This window comes from Diabrotica virgifera, chromosome 9, assembly GCF_917563875.1.
Source record: "Diabrotica virgifera virgifera chromosome 9, PGI_DIABVI_V3a".
NCBI classification, from domain to species: Eukaryota; Metazoa; Arthropoda; class Insecta; order Coleoptera; family Chrysomelidae; genus Diabrotica; species Diabrotica virgifera.
In genome coordinates this window covers 213,783,521-213,804,007 of record NC_065451.1, presented here as the reverse complement: position 1 = coordinate 213,804,007, position 20,487 = coordinate 213,783,521, and the positions used below count along the sequence as shown (strand labels likewise).

At 34.0% G+C, this 20,487-nt stretch overlaps 1 protein-coding gene across 1 annotated transcript in view; it reads left to right on the top strand.

Annotated features, from left to right (window-relative positions):
* Window positions 1-18,418, top strand: part of LOC114337361 (phosphatidate cytidylyltransferase, photoreceptor-specific) — a 59,691-nt gene extending 41,273 nt beyond the window's left edge. The window contains exon 8 of the mRNA XM_028287775.2: window positions 4,321-18,418. Coding sequence (XP_028143576.2) covers window positions 4,321-4,548 — 228 coding nt within the window. The 3' untranslated portion in view covers window positions 4,549-18,418. The remainder of the gene's footprint in view (window positions 1-4,320) is intronic.
* Window positions 18,419-20,487: the final 2,069 nt, after the last annotated feature.

Sequence of the window (20,487 nt, the reverse complement as noted above, 5' to 3'; positions counted from 1 at the left end):
GGGAAAAGGCATGCTTCTAAGCGCACATGCGAAGGCATGCGTTGACGCATGTTGAATTGAATGTTTAATGGAACGTTGAAACGCATGTTGAAAGTGGAAGCGTACCAGTGTGGACATACCCAATCATCATTTTGGCTTATGTGTTATGTTATCTTTTGTGTTACGTTATCTGAGATATCTTAGTGGAGTTTCTTCCAGAACATCGTAATTCTCATCAGGAAGTTCATTACCAGCCAGGTGTAGAAGTTTGGCTGGAGGGAATGGAACTTTTTTTTATGAAGCCTGGTAAGTATGTGTGCTAGATGGTGGCAAGGAATTTTCAGGTCCTCTTTGGAGCTGTCTAAGCGTGCGTAAGACGTATCTTTTGCCGAGAGAATGAATTATGTCATGCATTTCCTCAGGATTCTATTTAAGAGGCGAAGATGTAATGATTTTGACGTTTAGTGACGCGTAGAGACACACCTTGTATTCGACAAGTGACCTGATGAATGCTTTGTAGGTGTGCAAGATAGTTTTAGTAGAAGTGTTTCAAATTTTCCAGATAATACGCCCAGGAGATTTGCTCGTTTTCTTACCCAGTCTAGGGGTGTGTTTTTGATGTCGATGTACAAGTTGAGGGTTCTACTAAGAGCCCAGTAAATGAACGGGAAATACGGCGATACCGTGTAATTTTCAGGGGCAACTCCGAATTGCATGAAAATTTGGATATAGGTTCTACTTACCCTCCACTTCAAAGTTGAATTTGTCCCATTGGTTGCTTTTACTTGGGGGGTGACAGTCACCACTTCTCGGGGGTGAAAAAACATATATTCAAGATAAGACCGGAAATGGACAAAGTGACTGATTTTCAGCAACTTTTGCTCTATAGAGTTTTTTATGTAAGTCAATACTTTTCGAGTTATTTTCGATTGAAAATGTTTATTTTTCGACAAAAAAACTATGTTTTCGGACGGTTTTTCGCAAATAACTCAAAAAGTAAATACTTGATCAAAAAAAATATCCTTAGCAAAAGTGTAGCTTATAAAAAACTGAAAAAAAAAATGTGCATCAGTAAAGTCTATCAATCGGGTAAAAACAAAGTTGTAGCTCATGAAAAATACGTTCTTGTGCGTCTAATTCCAAATCGAATATTTCAAGGTGAAATCACCGAAAAATTAAGCACTTTTCGGGAAAAACCTATTTAAACTGTTTTAAAGTGTTTATAAAAAGCTTTATTAGAATTGTTCATAAAAGTTTCTAGCATTAAAAATAAGCGACTTACGCTCAAAATAAAGTTAGCCCTCTTTTTTTTTGTAAAAAAATCATGCAAGTCTCCCCGTGTTTAGCTCCTCAAATGAAATTAATCGCTACCGCTTTACAAACAATTTACTTACTTATCTATTTTTGATATGATCTGTCAGTCTCACCGGTTTAAAGTGCTTATTTTTGAAAGGGTTATAGTTAAAAATGCTTGAACGGGTCACTAATCAGGAGTGTATGCAAATTTTGAACAGCCATATCTTAACCAATTTTTGTCTTGCGGAAAAACAAAATGAAACTAGCATATTTATAATAAAATAACAAAACCTATATTTTTTTACTCTTTAGGATTTTTCTTATCACTAACACTTTTTAGGTTATTTTGAAAAAAGGATATTTTTCAAAAAATTTTAGAAAATTTTGTTTTATTATAAAATCAATTTTTTTCAAAAATAAGCACTTCAAGCCAATCAAACTTACAGATCATATAAACAATACAGGGTGAGGCAGATAACTGACCTATTAGAAATATCTCGAGAACTAAAAGCAACAGAATCACGAAAATTAGAATACAGGGGTTTTGAAGGATGATCTATTAAATGAAAATATTTTCATCTCTTTGCAACTTCCGGTTATACCGGAAGTTGCTTATAACTTCGTTTTTTAAATGGGACACCCTGTATATTTTTACATTTTTGGATTCTCTTCGATGTCTTCTTTCTTAAAATATGAGGATTTGTAATGTTATACAGGGTATTTTAAAAGATAATTACGTTTGTTTATTAATTTCGTAGCAATATTCACACCCTGTAGAATTGTAGTAGTTTGACAACTAAAACTCTACTTACGTTCAAATGATTTTTAATATAGTCTACTATTGTTAAGAATCATTAGTATAGCTAAATTTTTAATTTTAGTATACAGGGTTGGTCGAAACTCGGAATGAGTATTTTCTGAGTTTTCTTAAATGGAACACCCTGTATTTTAGTATTGTAATGAAATGATATTTTATGGTACTTTTTTATTTCTTAAGCATTCCCTATACCTAACTGCTTTAATTTGTGCTTAATTGTTAGTCTCAAAAACAATCTTAACTACGTAGCTATTTTGATAGCTAAACCATTATTGGTAATTTTAAGGATCGGTCTGGATTAATATGTATTTATTTCTGAAAAATTGTTTGTGATTGAATATTTTCATGGCCAACCTAATAAAATTTTACGTATTTTTTGTTGCAATTAATGTTTAGCTTGAATCACCAATAACTCACAAATTAAAGCAGTTAGGTATAGGGAATACTTATAAAATAAAATAGTACTATGAAATATCATTTCATTACAATACTAAAATACAGGGTGTTCTATTTAAGAAAACTATTTAAGAAATATTCATTCCGAGTTTCGACCAACCCTGTATACTAATATTTCAAAATTAGCTATACTAATGATTCTTAACAATAATAGACTATATTAAAAATCACATGAACGTAAGCAGAGTTTTTAATGTCAAACTATTACAATTCTACAGGGTGTGAATGTTGCTACGAAATTAATAAAAAAACGTAAATATCTTTTAAAATACCCTGTATAATTTTACAAAATCTCATATTTTAAGAAAGAAGATATTGAGGAGAATCCAAAAATGTAAAAATATACAGGATGTCCCATTTAAAAAACCAAGTTATAAGCAACTTCCGGTATAACCGGAAGTTGCAAAGAGATGAAAATATTTTCATTTAGTAGATCATCCCTCAAAACCCCTTTATTCCAATTTTCATGATTCTGTTGCCTTTAGTTCTCGAGATATTTCTAATAGGCCAGTTATCTGCCTCACCCTATATACATACAGTTAAAATAAATGGTAAAGCGGTAACGATTAATTTTATTTAGGGTGCTAAATAGAGGGAGGTTTTCACACTTTTTTTTACCAAAAAAAGGGGCCAACTTTTTTTTTCAGTGTAACTCGTTTATTTTTGGTGCTAGAAACTTTTGTAAAAAACAAATATAAATCTTTTTTTAGGTACTTTAAAAATGTTAATAAGCTTTTCCCAAAAAGTGCTTAATTTTTCGGTGATTTCGCGTTGACTTATTCGATGTGGAATTAGATGAATAAGAACGTATTTTTCATGAGCTACAACTTTGCTTTTTCTCAATTTATATACTTTACTGATACACCATTTTTTTTGTTTTTTTTTTATAAGCTACACTTTTACTTAGAATATTTTTTTCGATAAAATATTTACTTTTTGAGTTATTTGCGAAAAACGGTCTGAAAACGTAGTTTTTTTGTCGAAAAATCAACATTTTCAAATGCGAATAACGCGAAAAGTATTGACTTACGTAAAAAACTTTATAAAACTAAAGTTGCTTATAATCTGTCAATTTATCCATTTCCGGGCTTATTTTAAACACGCGTTTTCATCCCCTGAGAAGGGGTGACTGTAACCTTCCAAGTAAAAGCAACCAATGGGACAAATTCAACTTTGAAGTGGAGGGTAAGTAGAACCTAAATCCAAATTTTCATGCAATTCGGAGTTGCCCCTGAAAATTACACTCCAAAACGGTCATTTATTGGGCTATAAAATGAACTCCCGAAAAGACACCAAGGATCCGAATTCGAGCCTTTCTCCGAGTAGTACTATCTGGTTCCTTGCATCTTCATGTCGGATGCTGTTAGGACGTCTGAAACAAATGAATTGAGTTTTGGTAGTGTTGAGAGTAACTCTCCATTTATTGCACCACCTCACGATTTCGTTAAGTTGATGTTGGGCTCTATCGAATGCAGATGTGTCTCAGCGTGAGTGGGTACATGCTACTCTGAAGCATTTCTGGAATGATTGAAATGATTCTAAAGAACTTTTCAGTGGCTTGGAAGATTTTGTCGACCTTTGAACATCATGTAACGTTTCAGGACTTTTATAGAGTGCTTCAAAGCCCTCCGGAGAAGTTTAAACCTGACTGGAACGTTGCTAGCGGTTTTATTTACTTCCCTGTTGATATATATTAAGATTTGGTAACGAAGTCACATAGAGCTAAATCTGGCAAATAGGGTGGATTAAAACCTAATTGATTTTTTCTTCAGGACTTCGGTGACGTCATACCTGGTCACGGTGGTATAATGGACCGGTTCGATTGTCAGTTCCTAATGGCCACGTTCGTCAACGTGTACATCAGCAGTTTCATTCAAAGAGACAGTCCGCAGAAGTTGCTCACGCAGGTGTTGTACCTGAAGCCGGAACAGCAGCTCCAGCTCTTCCACATGCTGAAGGAAAGTCTAGAATCGCGGAATATATTAGTACAGGACCTTTGAATTAGTGATGTGTGCTCTGACGTCAACTAAAAGCGGTTTAGATTGAACGCCTGGACCGATTTTAGAAACGTAAATGACAGAGATTGTAATTTTATTAAATTTTAAATATGTATTTATTTATTTGTGCCATTTAATGTGTTAGTTTATATGAATTAGTTTATGAATTTCTACATTATTTATTTTTTGTTGGAATATTTCTAATTTTATTTATTGATCTCGAAGATCTAGATTCAGTTCTTTACTTTAACAAAAAGCTCGCCGTATATCGATAGCTATACGAGTTTTACTACAAAAAATGAGTGTATGTCATCGATCAGCTGTTTAATTTCATGGCGCGGTAGTGCAGTGTTGCCAAATTGTTTAAATTATCCAAATAACAATATAAATAAATCTATTGTTGCGGAAAATTCTAAAAAGCTCAATGCATTTGTAGAAACATATGCACCTTAAACTGCACACAAATAATTGCTGTTCTATGTGAATTAAATTAAAATTCATCAAAATATTATAATCAACTAGTGAAAAGTCTGGACTATATGGAGGATGTTCAACGGTAATCCAGTGTCTTTTCGGTATTGGTCGATATTGTAATGCAGTAGCAACACTTGTTGTATATTGCTGCCAACAAACTAAGAGAGACATTAATATTCAGCTCAGTGGGGTACTATTGATGGAAATGTGTATTTAAATAAACAAAAGATCATTCCATAAAGCAGGTAGATCTCTTAGTTTGCTGGCAGCTCTTTAGGGGATTACTCCGTCCTTTGAACCGATAATTGACGCAAACAGCGACTTTACAATCCAAAGACACTGTAGCCAAAAGTTTCTTCCAAGCTTATGAGTTTTACATTACCATTCTAGTTGTTCCTCATTGCTTCTCTCCTTAGTTGTTCTTTTGTATTAAGTTATATGGGGAATACTCATGGAAGACTTAGGACCAACGCAACGGGAGGATGGTCAAAGATAATCCAATGTGTTTTCGGTTCCAGACACACTGTGACCAAAAGTTTACTTTTAACATCAAAGTTTTCTCATCTCCTGAGCTGTTCTTTTGTATCTCAGTATATGTGAGGTACTCATCGAAGAGAATGATCATTCTGTAGGATGTTTACTGTCAATCCAATGCATTTTTGGTTTCAAACACACTTGAGCAACGGTTTACTTTCAAACTAACCAATTTTTGCTTTACACTCAAGTTTTCTTCTCTCCTTAGTTATTGTATTTTATTATACTGGAGGTACTGTAAGTCTTAAAATTACCCTCTTTACAGTAAAATATTGTTCCACTTTTGCTGAGGGTGCTTGTTTGTGGACGGCGTTTCAATTTCATTGGCATCTTCCATCTTGGAAACTGTTGATCCTTTTGATGGCCACATTTACTCCGAAAAGAATTTTGTAACCGTACCGTAGATACAGAAACTTCTTAAAGAACAATTGATGTCCGCAGCTGCACTAAAGATAGTTGTTGCATTTTGTAAGTAAAGAACTGGATCAAAACACGAATTAGTTAGATATATATGACTATTATATCGCTACACCTGTAACTGTAGATACAAAATCCAGAGGGACCTTAGATTAATGTTTTTATAGATGTTGCCTTTTACTTCGCTGTGTTATAAACATGTTCCCCTTCACAACTTTACAAAAATGCTTACAATTACGAGAGTCATTCTTAAAAAAGTTCCTTATGTCGCTGAGAAAGAGAAATCTGGCAACACTGCCTTACACATCAACTCTCCCTCTCTCTTACCCCACCACTTTCGCCTCGCTGTATTGCTCAGTGTCGGCCTAGCAGCCTTGGAAGATGGAGGTGCCGGTCACTGTTAACGCCAATGTGAAATTCATGCTGTGGTACGTTTTTTAAATACAAAATAAATTTTACCTATTGACATTCATCTCAGTTAATAGCTAATAGTGCATATCTGATCAAAATGTTAGCAAATTGGGTGGATAATTAAGTAAAGGCCGAACGGAAATTCACGATGAATTTGAAGACCTGAAGGCCTATCATCATTGTGAATTTTCGTTCGGCCTTCACTGATTTTTTCACCATTTGCGAACAAGTTGAACAGGTATGCACTTTTACCCATAAACTTCGATTAAATAATGCCAATAGGTGAAATCCATTTTGTATTTAAAAAACGTATCACAGCATGAAATTTCACATTGGCGTTAACAGTGACCGGCACCTGCATCTTCCAAGGCTGCTAGGCCGACACTGACCAAGGCGGCGAGGCGAAACTGGTTGGTAAGAGAGAGGGAGAGTTGATGTGTAAGGCAGTGTTATTCTATTTCTCATGATCATCTTTCAGTGCGTCACAGTTTTTCGATTTCTTTCTAACGTATTAAATTGTATATGACAGAAAAAAAGGCACGTCGTTGATTACTTTGGTAATTATTCTAGTTCGGTGATTATTCTAGTTGTCGATAGATGGCGCCATAATAAAAAAATATTTTTTTTTAAATTAGATGATAATATTACAAATATAATCTGTATAATTTATAAGACTATACAAATCAAAGAAAATACCATTTTATAAATGCAAGAAACGCATTTGATTTGTTTTTATTCCAAATTAAAAATAAAATGTGACAACTGTCAGATTTAACTAAAATGTCATGTTAGAATAAATGTCATAAATGTGTATTATCACGGACTTACCCTTTTTCCTATCATTTGTTACGCACTGAAAAATGATCATGAAAAGGACAATACCAGATTTCTTCTAGCTCGGCGGAATAGGGCACCTTTTTATACGAATAACCTTCGTACAAATCCCGTCTCGATTTATATATGTAGACTTAATACCAGTGATCTTGCGATTTTTGAAAGAAGCAGAAAGCTCTGTTTAGGTTTAACTCACTTACTTGAAGAAATACCTAAAGTCTTGTTTAATATTACTTTTTTTAAGGCGTTAAAGGACGAATTCAAAATACTGGATATGAAAATTCTTAAGGCTCTAATAAATGCTGTAGGTTACGTACAGCGTCAAGTCAGACGTTGTATACAGCCCTTGTCAGTCACCGGCAGCTTCACGTAGTCAATACAAAGCATAGGCCATGATTATTAATAAACACCGTAGTTCGCGTCCAGAGTCAGCTGTGGTCACCAATAAATGCCGTAGGTTGGGTACAGCGTTTGTCGATCGCCGACAACAACATTCTGATCGTTTTCGTTATCAGTGAAGTGAGATATTTCAAGTTGTTAATAAGCAACTCGTTTTGTTCTTTTTTACTACTTGTTTTACTCGTTTCGCTAGGTATAAACCTGTACCAGCCGTACGTTGCATTGCTCGAAAATAACTAAAGACGCTGCTTCCAACATTTGAAGTCCCTCATAGCAGATAGAGACTGCGTTCTATATCCAATAGAGACCGTATCCATTATTTATTGTATAAAGCATACATACGCATCTACTGCGTGACAGTGTAGGCAACGTGCGGCGTTTATAGGTGATCACCGCGTGTGAAGCCGTGTACAGCAGTTTGATGCTACGTTCGCAGTACGATCTTCTTGCAGTACCGTCTCCTATCGGAGGTTGGCTACCATCACAGCAATCGTAACTTTGTTGGCTGCAGCTCTGAACAACTGTATTGAACTGCACCCATACCACTCCCTTAAATTTCGCAACCAGGAAATCCTCCTACGTCCCACATTTCTCTTTCCCGAGATTTTTCCTTGGATTATGAGTCTTAGCAGAGAGTACTTTTCTCCTCATTATGTGGCCTAGATATTCCAGTTTTTTCGTTTGTATGGTTTTTATGACTTCGCATTCCTTCCCCATCTTCAGCAAAACATCTTGATTTGTTACTCTTTCTGTCCATGGTATTTTCCACATTCTCCTGTAACACCACATCTCGAATGCCTCAATGTTTTTGATGTTTATATTTTTCAGTGTCCAAGTTTCCATGCCGTACAGCAGAACGGAGAAAACATAGCACCTTAACATTCTCGTTCTTAAGTTTATATTTATTTCCCGGTTGCATAGGAACTTTTTCATTTTGACAAACGATTGTCTCGCTATCTCTATTCGCCTCTTAATTTCTCTTGTCTGGTCATTAGTATCAGTGAAGCAAACCTCTAAATATTTGTAGGACGTAACTCTTTCAACTGGCTAAGTATGTATGGTTAAATTCACATTGGTGTATAGCTTCTTTGTTGCAATCATGAATTTAGTCTTTTTGATGTTCAGTTTTAGACCATACTTATTGGTATCAGTGTTTATGTTTTCCATCAAATACTGTAAATTTGCTAGGTTATCTGTTACTATTAGCGTGTCATCAGCGTATCGTATATTGTTAATTAACTCTCCGTTAATGTTTATACCAATGTTTTGCTCTAGGAGCGCTTCCTGACATATTGTTTCGCTATATATATATATTGAATAGTACTGGAGAAAGCACACAACCCTGACGCACACCTCGACGAATCTCAATTTCTTCGGTTAACTCATTATCAACCTTGATTTTTGCTGTTTGCCCCCAGTACAACCTGGATATGATGTTAATGTCGCGACTGTCGATGTTTTTGCTTCTTAGGATTTCATACAGCTTTTGGTGTCTGACTTTATCGAAGGCCTTCTCAAAATCTATGAAACCTACGTAGAGGTGTTGGTTTACATCCAAACATCTTTGCATTAACACACTCAGACCAAATAAAGCTTCCCGTGTTCCCAGTCCACTTCTGAATCCAAACTGTGTGGCGCTTATGTCCTCTTCTAATTTATTAAATAGTCTTTTGTGAATTATTTTTAAAAATATTTTTAGTGTGTGGCTCATCAATGCTATAGTTCTGTGGTCTGAACACTCTCTGGCGTTATTCGTCTTCGGGATTCTGGCAAAAGTAGAGGAGAGCCATTTCTTTGGTATGATGCCTGTCCTATAAATGGTGTTAAAGAGGTTCACCACTATTTCAAGTGTGTCGTCGTCTATAAGTTTCAACAATTCTACAGGAATTTCATCTGGTCCTGCAGCTTTACCCCCTTTAGTGTTCCTTATAGCATATTCTATCTGCTATAGCACTGCTATTTCTGGTCTTTCGTCTGCAAAAAGTTCTCCAATGTATTCTATCCATCTTGCCAGTTTTTCATTTAAATCTTTAATTATTTTACCTTTTTTGTCTTTTACACGATGGATGCTTGTTTCACTTTTTACCTGTTATTTCCTTGATTTTTTTATGCATGTTAAAGCTATCGTACTTTCTTTCATATTCTTATATTTCCTTGCAGTTTTCCAGAACCCACTTCTCTTTGGCTTCTCTAATTTTTCTCTTAATCTCACGGTTCACTTCTTTGTATTTTGTCTTGTTGGTTTTATTTCTTCGCCTTTCCTCCACGAGGTACAAAATTTCGTTTGTCCTCCATTCCTTTTTCTTAATTTTGCTTGGAGCTAAGGAGCCTTCACCAGCTGTCATAAGGGCCTTTTCTATCTACATCCATTTGTCATCTACATTGCATGTGTTCCTATTTTTTGCAGCGAGGTACGATATCAGTACGATAACAGACCGAAACTATTATTTATTGTATTAAGCATACAGACGCGACCTACAGCGTGACTCTGTATGCAACCTACGGCATTTATTGGATCCAGCGCCTAAAATATTTTTTACCTTTCTCAGTCAGAGTTCCCTATGTGATTCAATAATTCGTTCATGCTACAACATGCTAGCTTCCATATTTCGAATGGATTTTCTTCAACACTTACACGTACTGAAAACAGAGTTACGCCATCTGGTGAAGACTTTGCTTTATCGGACAGTAAAGACTGAGAATCTTTCCCTGCCCATATTTGCGGGGGAATTAAGAAAGAGCTTCAGAAAAATGCTCTAATAAATGTAAAAGAAGACGTAGAATACAAAAAATCAGGGTACTTTATTTTGTCAGGTTGAATTTTACGCTTTTATTTTCCAAAACATAGTTCCTCTGTCTATCTATTCGAATGTACAGACTATAGATTAGTAATAGGCCCGGATTCCGTGTACCAAAAAAAAGTTGATTAATAGCAAACTGAAAATTTGTTAATAGTTTAACGATGTCTAGTCGGACAAACTTGGATGTATGGGAACACTGGAACAGGGGAAGTTTTAATTGTTGGGGAGACTTCAAATTTTGGAAGCAGCTTGCTATTAACAAACTTTTTTTTGGTACGCGGGATACAGGCCTATAATTTTAAGTATATCTTCATTGTTGATGTTCACTAATGTTGCTCATTATTTTAGTTTAGGTCAAAATGTTTTGTTTATACTGTAGAGTTAACTAGAAACGTGTGTTCTGTAACTTTGCTTGCATTTTTTTACGGGAAAGTACTGTTTACGGTATTTGTTTAAAGGTAATAAGATATTATTTTTATTTTGAAGTCTTGGATCCAATCTTGAAACGCTTTTTTTACGAAAAAAATATTTGCAGAATGGTACTTTAAATTTACGCAATATTAATGTTTTTTTTTGCTTTTGGAAAGCATATTATGATATAGACATTGTTCTACTATCCATAGGAGGTCACTTTTATTATGATGTTGCATAGTTTTTGATACTATGCAATGTATTGATGAAATATTGACTAATAATCGAGATTGAGCTGAAATTGGGCAATAATCTTCTCACAATATTGCATAGTAATTGATATTGTGCAAAATAACTAACTTTGTTGGACATTAATCGATATTTTGCAATATTAGAATAAATATACTACACAAACAATAATTTTGTTAAGGGGATGGGCACGTAGTTTCTGCTCCAATGCTATTCAAATGGGATTCATTTTTTTCGAATCCTGAGAAAACTAATAAGTATTTTTGAAAAATTTAAACGCAGAATGAAAGATTACGTTATTAGCGAGGGCTGAAAGTCCCTGAGAACTTCTATAATGTTTATTTTAATAAGTTACAGGGATGAAAAACTAAGAGAAACTTTAGTGTGATTTTTAATATCAAATATCTCATTCAATATAAACTTTTTATTTATTTTAAGGGGCTTTCTTCGGCCCTCGGTAATAATAATTTAGTCTTTCATTCTGCGTTTAAATTTTTCAAAAATATTTAATGTTTTTTTCAGGATTCGAAAAAAATGAACACAATGTCCGTGGTAATATTTTCCAAATCTATCTTTGTCATACAACGCACTCAGTCGAATAGAATATTGTCAGCATGTTGTCAGTCAGACAGTGACAATCAGTGACAATTTTAAATATTTGACATGGCATCGGGAATATTTTGAGTTGTTGATTAAGTAATATTGATAGTGTGTTTGATAAATTGATTTAAGACGTGAACCTAATAAAAAGTTATTTATTGTTTATTATTTATGGAAGATCCAAAGCAGTGAATACACCAGGATATATTCAGTGATCCAAGTATTTTGTTGTTAAAGATGATCAAAATTGTAAGCGTTTCATAGTAACAATATATTATTAAAAAATCACTTTATCACTTTTCCTCTTTTCTCGATTGATTATTAGTTTTTGTTGTACACAGTAGATAAATTATTACAATCACTGAATACATAGTTAGTGAAAAAAATTATCATATTAATTAACTGAATTAATAATTAAGGCAATTAATTATACAAGTAACAGTTATCCAAGAACATTCAAAAGCCATCTTTAAAGTTAATGATGACATTGTCAAGTAAAGTTTACATATCCATACCAGTGAGAATTTTACTACACGTAATTTGCCGGGTAAAGACAGAAAAAGTGGGGATAGCCGTAAAATATTTGCGAATTATGTACCGATGGCCTTAATGTTCAATTTTAACATAGTTTTGTGTTTGGAATGTTCAGAAAGGATATAGACGACAAATTTCTGATGTTAGAGAGTAAATGTAATGAATATTTTGCACAATTTTTGATTTTGTGCAATACTGTCTCAATTTATTGTTTAATATTTGGAATTTGCAATATTATCATCACTACTTTGCATATTAATTCATATTGTGTATTATAACTAACATTCATTGCAGAGCAATGGATGTTTTGTAATATTGGACTCAATATACCACATAAAAAATTGTTAACATGCAATTTTAACATATTTCTGTGTTTGAAAGGTCTGTAAAGGACATAGATAATGTTCTGCTGCGCTTAGACTGTAAATTTAATCAATATATGGCACAATGTGCCACATAATGCAGCATGATATCAATTGTAATGTATAATATTGACATTTGTCAATATTATTATTACTAAATTACCTATTAATTGATACTGGGCGTTATAATTATCATTTTATTGCAGAAAAATTGAAATTTTGCAATATTAGCATCAGTGTATCACACATAAATTGTATTAATGATAGGCTATTTATCTTAAAAAATTATTGCACAATTTTGGACATTGTGCAATATTATCTTCACTATATTATACAGTAACTGATGTTTTGCAGTATATCACCAATATATCACATAATAGTTGTTATTATGTAACATTAATATGTTTTTTGTGTTTGAAAGGATCATTAAAGGTATATACATTGTCCTAACGTCGATAGATGGTTAATCTTATTAATATATTGATCTATATTATTCTTAGTATATTAGTAATGAAATTAAGCACTGTATAACATAGTAATTTATTGTGTGCGAAATCTTTATCACTATGTTGCCCAGTAACTTTTATTGTGCAGTATTATATTCACTATATTGCACAATAACAAATACTCGTATTGTGCAATAAATATGAGTCTCCGTGTTGGTTGACCAGTCAAATTATTGTTTATATGTCTTAACAATGTTTTGAAAAAAGCGTTTGAGGTTGGATTCAAGACTTCCATGTATATTTTAGGTGGATGTGCAATCTAAAGTTGGTTGAGGGGATAGGGTGTATACTAGATTATATTCAGAAACACCTGGGGATATTTTTTTCTCTACGTATTGAAATTATAAAATGGCATCAAACAGTAACATCTACACAGGGCCATAAAAATATAATCAACAATAAATTGGTACTCAAAAGTGGTGTAATGATATTGAGAGGATAGGATGGTGTAGATTATAATATAAAAAGAAAGAAGAAAAGCTTTAAAAATTTCTGGAAACGATGTATTATTTCAATACATTTGTAGTGTCAAGTCTTTACTTCTTAACGTTGTAACAGTAGTGCTGCTGGATCACGCATCTTACGTGTCACCGATTCGTACGCACGCACTCCCACCTTACTTCCCACTACCATCGACAAGTGTTAAGGGATGGTTCACCGGCAATGATATAAAAACAGCTTAGCCACAATCCACTTTAGCTGAACTCTCCTTCTGTTGTGGCGAAGCTCCTTTTATATCGTTCCGGTAATTTATTACCAGCGCGCGTCGAATGGAAGTGGTAGTTAGTGGGAGCGCGTATATACGCAACACTGGCGACTCGGATGTGCGAGCCAGAGGCGCTATCCTTACAACTTTTACTAGATATTCACAAAAAAATATTCTCCAGATGTTTCTCTGTTGTAACGACGTTGTGATATACTTATATTTGGAGTATTATTTAATTTCCTACTTAAATTACCTCTTTCAAATAAAAAATATATTTTTTTCCTTTATTTATTACTTACTTTACATGTTTTGTTTTGTTTTGAGTTTTGTCTTCCAAATTGTCAATCAATTGCTTATCATGGACTAATTATATCGTAAGACTTTTGATAAGTTTCACCTTTATATCCATTTACGAAGCAATACTTGAGTGTTTGGTAAGTTTTTGTGGTGCTACTTAAGTTTCTGCTATAGCTTGCGGTCTACCGAGTGATTCTCGAGATTACCGAGAGTGTAACTCTGTATTATATTACAGTGCCGGCAAAAAAATCTCTACAAAGTGAACAAAACGCATAAATTGAAGAATTAATATTTTAATTGTACACATTAATACTTTGTCATATCAATTTACTATTTTAGTTGGGCATAAGCCACATGATTGGCTTATTCTGCACACTATAACAGATATGCACGGGTAGACCGCATACTGTAGTAGCACCGGTAAGTTTTTGTTACGCATTCCTCGTCTTAACACGTAAATTTTGTACACAGATTATCAGTCATCAGTAACTATTGGTTAAAAATACTATACTAAAAGCCACAGTTAGAATGCAGTGTAGGCAGCATAGAGCAATGTATTTCTTACGGGAGAACGGCCAACCACGTTGCCGGTTTTTCATTAGGACCGGTGATTTCTCATTCTATCGCCAAACTACTACGCACCTACCACTGTGCCGACATGAGCGGCATCGCGGCGCATAGTAAGACCAACACTGTATTCTAACTGTGGCTTCTACTTTAGGTGGATGTTTTCACGAGAAAACTCCTAGGGTGGCTGATAATCTAGGTAGTAATAGTGCCATATGGGATACTTCTAGTCATACAGTGAGTCAACAGACATATTTTATGTCAGTTTGCTAATCGACCTACGATGTAGTGGAAGAAAAGTTTACAGTTTTTGTCGTGGATCTTTATCAGTGCACTCATCATACAGTATATAACATAACGTCTGTTTTAGCAGTAGCTACGTGCCTTGTAATCGAAATTATAAAATATGTGGCTACTGACCCGACGGGCGATTAGGATGATGCATTTTTGCATTTATCTTCTTTTTCAAGTGCCATCTAACCGACGGGGGTCAGCAATCATCTTAGCTATTTAGAGACGGTTGCTTTGAAAAGTTCATTTGATGTACATTCGTACCATTCTCTCAGGTTGCACAGAAATATTCTACGTCTCCATATGCTTCTCTTTACTTGGATCTCCCTGCATAATCAGTTGTAGCAAGTTATATCTCTCTCCACGTGTAAGATTCCCGAGATCCAATTTCTTTGATTGTATTCGAGATTTCTCGAATACAACTCTTTGTTGGTTACCTGTCCTGTTCACGATATTTTCAGAATACTTCTACCTATATACCCACAGATTGAATGATTCAAATTTTTTCAGCGAAGGGCCATTCACGATCCAAGCTTCCATTCCATAAAACAGCTATATACAATATAGCTAGAAAGTCCTCAGAAAGTGTGCTATTTGGTTTATAAACAAATTAGCGCTCCGAAATCTTTTTTTCAGTTATTGCTCTGACTCGGAAGATTTTAACGTTAAACCAAAAACACTCACATAAAAATTCACTGTAATTTAATTCTGCACATAGATATTTTTTTCAAACAAAATCTTTAATTTTCAACTCAAATTTTAGGGAAGTAATTATTTATCAATAATTAAATAACTTGGTGACATAAATCTTTTTTGGTATGAGTGTCTTGAAGATATGAAAATTTGTATGTACAAAGAGGACCGGAATAAAAAGGTAATGGTCCAAAGATTGAAATCCTGTTGTTTATAACTCTGTCGCAAATGCCGGTCAAATTTGACCGGTTATACCTGGAACCACTCTTCACAATTCAATTTTTTTTTCTTCGAAAAGGGCACAGAAGCCGTGCCCTTTTAAACAGCGTTAACTTAATTTAATTTAATCTAATATTTTCTGAGGGGTTCTATTTGTTTATAAGCCAAAAAATTGTTTCTTTGTAACATTCCTGAGACCGCTCAAATAGTCCAATTTCAATTTTGTAAAGTACGTTGAATAGGTATAGTGATTTTTTCTACGAAAATCATAGTTATTCTGGTGTAGAATAATCTTTCTGGTTATTATTTCGACCGAAATTTTTTAATTAAGATTTTAATTATTGCTAAACTATTGGTTAGATTGTCGCCGGCCTCCTGATATAATATAATCTACTATAAAAAATCTTTCATCTCATCAATTTATTTAATTATTGACAAATAATTGCTTTCCTAAAATTTTAATTGAGAATTGTAGATTTTTTTAGGAAAGCTCTGATTTTCCGAGTATAATTTTTGTTGAAGGAAATCGGAAAAAAAAACTTTGTGCAGAACTAAATTACGGTGAATTTTTATTTGAGTGTTTTTGGTTTCAAGGAAAATTCTTAGGAGTTACAGAGCACTAATTAAAAAAAAGATTTAGGAGTGCTAATTTGTTTATAAATAAAATAACACACTTTCTGCAGACTTGTCATACCCCATATTACTAATATATGCAATCTTAAGATTCGATTTTAGCAATAAAATAGCTGGTAAATAACTTTTCCCAAAATTATCAACAAATGTTGCGGTGGTTGCATAGCCAATAAATCCAATAAACAGGAGGACCAACCCAAATTCTGAGCAGTGTCAAAATGATAACGTTAATATCCCCAGTTGTAACTAATATCAAAATGAATAAGAATCGCTATAAATTGCGACCATCATGGCGGCGTCGAAATTAAATAGCGACCTCGAAATGAATTAGAATCAGGGTCCTGATTTTGATTTCTAGGAAATAATAACCTGTGGAGTTAATCATTGTTCCAAGATATGCATATTGGTCTACTCGTTCGACATTGGTTCCGTTTATGAAGAGATTTTCGTTATTTTTTTGAGATTTCGATATTCTCATAAATTTTCTATTCTTGACGTTCGTTGCTAGACCGTATTCTTGTCCAAACTCCGCTATTCTGGTCACCAGTCTCTGAAGATCCTTAATATTTTCGGCTAAGATAACTGTGTCATCCGCATATCTAATATTGTTAATGGGAACTCCGTTCACCTTTATTCCAGCTGTTTGACAGTGAAGAGCTTTTTTCAAGATCTCTTCCGAGTAGACATTAAAAAGAATTGTCGACATTAAGCATCCCTGTTCACCCCACACCCCCTTCGTTAACACATACTTTTGCTCACTGCTTATAGTATAAATTCGATATGATTCTAAGGTCATTGTAGTCTCTCTTCTTTAATTTCAGTACATTTATTAATTGTTCATATCGCACTTTATCGAATGCTTTATTATAGTCAATAAAACACTTCTCTCAGGTATTAATGATGCTCTAGTAAAGATCCAAACCTCTTACTGTAAGTTTTGAATTTGATATTATGTATATGTACCGTGGCCAGACGAAAAGTTAACTAGGTAGTAGTTAAAAAAATAGTTTTTTGAAACAAATTTAATTTCTGAAGTAGTGGTTCATCCTTTATAGGACAATTTTGGAAGTTTCCAAATTATCCTATTTTCTGCTGTCGGTCTTTTCATTCGAACCAAAAGCGCCAAAAATTAAATATTTTCATTAAAAAAATGAAAGTTTGTCTGAATATATGAGACTGTTAAAGAAATTTATGATTTTGAGGTGGCATATCGTAGACCATTTGGCACTAACGTTTTTTTATTATATCAAGGGACGTCTTCACTCTTCACTTCACAAAAAATTAGTAGTTTTAGTAAAAATACTAAGTAAATGAATGAAAACTAAAATCCAGGATTTCAAACGTTCATTTTGTGACATCACGGCATTGTTTAACTTATTTGTAAGGTACCTATAAAATCAAGAAAATCCTTAAGCTGGGGAAGTTTTCAGTGATATTCTGAAGAATATTCTCTCAGTCTTTAATTACTGCATCCTTCACTTGATTTTGATTGATATTTAGAGCTTTATGAACCCGAATGTCTCGTTCACGATGGCTGAATTAATTTTCAAGTAGGCTTAGTTCAGGCATGTTACGTGGCCAATGTCCAGTTTAGAAAAAATAACATTTATGCATACTACCTTGTCGCCGAAACAATTGTTATGAAGTTTTATGATAAATTAAAGAAGACCAGTTTCCCGTTTTACTTTTCATATGGTGAAAAATCATTTTTGGATACAAAGTACTACTGCAAACTACTACTAATAATGTAAAGACGTCCCTAGTTTAATCAAGTCTGTGGTAATTGTAATGGGTTTTATCATTCGAAATAAAAAACGCATTTATTGTTGTAAATAATGAATGAGAAACTATTAAGATGTTTAGATGACATATATGTCTAATATTAAATATATTTAAGATTGATGTAAAGATATAATAAATACCTACAAAGTTTAATGTTCGTTTTATTTGATTTCCACATCATCATCATCAACCTATACGCGTTCACTACTGGACATAGGTCTCCCTCAGCACTCTCAATCTGTTTCTGTTTTGTGCGGCTTGCATCCAGTTACCGATAACATGCTTCAGATCGTCAGTCCATCTGGTTGGACGTTCTCTGCTCCGTAGTGTTTCTTCTCGTGGCCTCCACTCGACAATACGTTTTGTCCATAGGTTGTCTGACAATCCGGCGACGTGTCATGTCCAATTATACTTTAGCGACGCGATTTTTTCGACAGCGTCTGTTGTTTTTGTTCTACGACGTATTTATTCGTTTGAGATTCGGTCATGGGCGTCCGCAGGATCAAAACTAGGGGAGGGCAGATTTGAGAAATAAAAAAATTGGTTAGATAAGCAATAATAAATATAGACCTAAATTGAGAGTCTTCAGAGAGGGGAGAGGGTGAAGCGGTTTCCTAAGAAAAGTTTTGAAAATAACGTTTTTGGAGCAAAAATTATAACTCAATGACTTCATACAAAAATGAAGCAAACTAAATATAATTTAAATATTTAAAAATTTTTTAATGATTTTTACAAAAACGTGATGCAAATTTAACAAATTTATTTCCTTCTGGATAAGTCTTCGATTTGTGAAGCAAGATAAATTGTCTGTTCCTAAACACTATTATTTAAACAACAATTTACGCGGATCAATTGTAAATTCTTGTAAAACTTTCTCTACAAACTCTTTCTTTTTTGGTAATATTTGTTTTCGATGAATGCTCATTAGAGCTAACCCATTAAAGGCGATCTTCGACCATTGTACTCCGCAGCCATGTTTTTATACTTTGAAGACTGCTGAACGACCTCTCAACTGTACACGTAGTGCAAGGAAATGTTACGAGAATTTCCAGCAATTTTTTTGTTAACGGATAAAAAGTAGTGGACGCTCGAACCAGTTCCAAAATTTCAAGGGTGTTGAAGATGTCTAACTCATTGCGTTTTTTATTCCAATGCTCTACCCGTACTTCTAGCTCTGCATCTATTCCATTTCTTTCATAGTGGATTGTCTCAGTTGTTCTAATTTAAGGCCGTTTAAATCAATTTTTGATAAATGCTTGGGATGCAGAAGAGTCAGAGCGAAGGCTGGCGTATTTTCTTCGGAAAACCGTGTCTCTAGAGAAGATATGAAAGAATCATGGATCGCCTCCAGTATTTACTAGGTGTATCAGCTGGTTGATTGCTTCTATGCTGTTGCTTGCCTACAGTTCTAGGGGTAGATAATTCAAAACCGCATTCTTCGGCTATCTTATTGGCTTCATGCAATAAAGTGTTTGTTACGTTCTCTGCGTTCTGTCTGTGTTTTTTTTAAATATCCATGATTTGACGCATATGTTCCGCTACCTTTAAAACATTACTTTGCGCATATTGTACGCGGTTGACTATAGGCTTTAGGTATTCAGAATATTTTGCAATCACAATGACAGCGACGATAAATCCTGACTTGCATGCCACAGAATGCAACTGATAAGATGTTTTTCTAGTGACCAAATTTCCTTCAACGGATAGGGATTGCAAGGCCTGTACAATTTCAATGAAATTTTTTCGAAAACCCCTAATTACCTTGTATTTCTCGAACCACCGCGTTTCGCAGATTATTCACCATAATAATAAACCATAAAATTTGCTATCATATTCCTTCTTAATACTGATTCACGGAAGAAATTAGTTGTATAATTAATAGTTGCAATAGTATTTCGAACTTCATTTAAGCTATTTAAATCGTTCACAACTAAATTTAAGCTGTGTGACGCACAGTGGAAAAAAAAAGATTCGAATAGAAAGAAAATACGAATTCAGGGGTGGTTGCCGTTGCTTGCAGATTTAAAAAAATATTGGGTAAATAAAATAATAGCAGATTTCAAATTTTCATTAAAGTTTTGTTAAGTTTATGTGGTTTTTTCATCCCAGCTAGAATATAGAAACAGAGTGGTTGCATTCAAAATCAAGATTAAGTTACAAATTTGTATTTTTCTATATTGCTTATTCACCAATTTTACACTCGCCTCTTCCTCTCTAGAGGG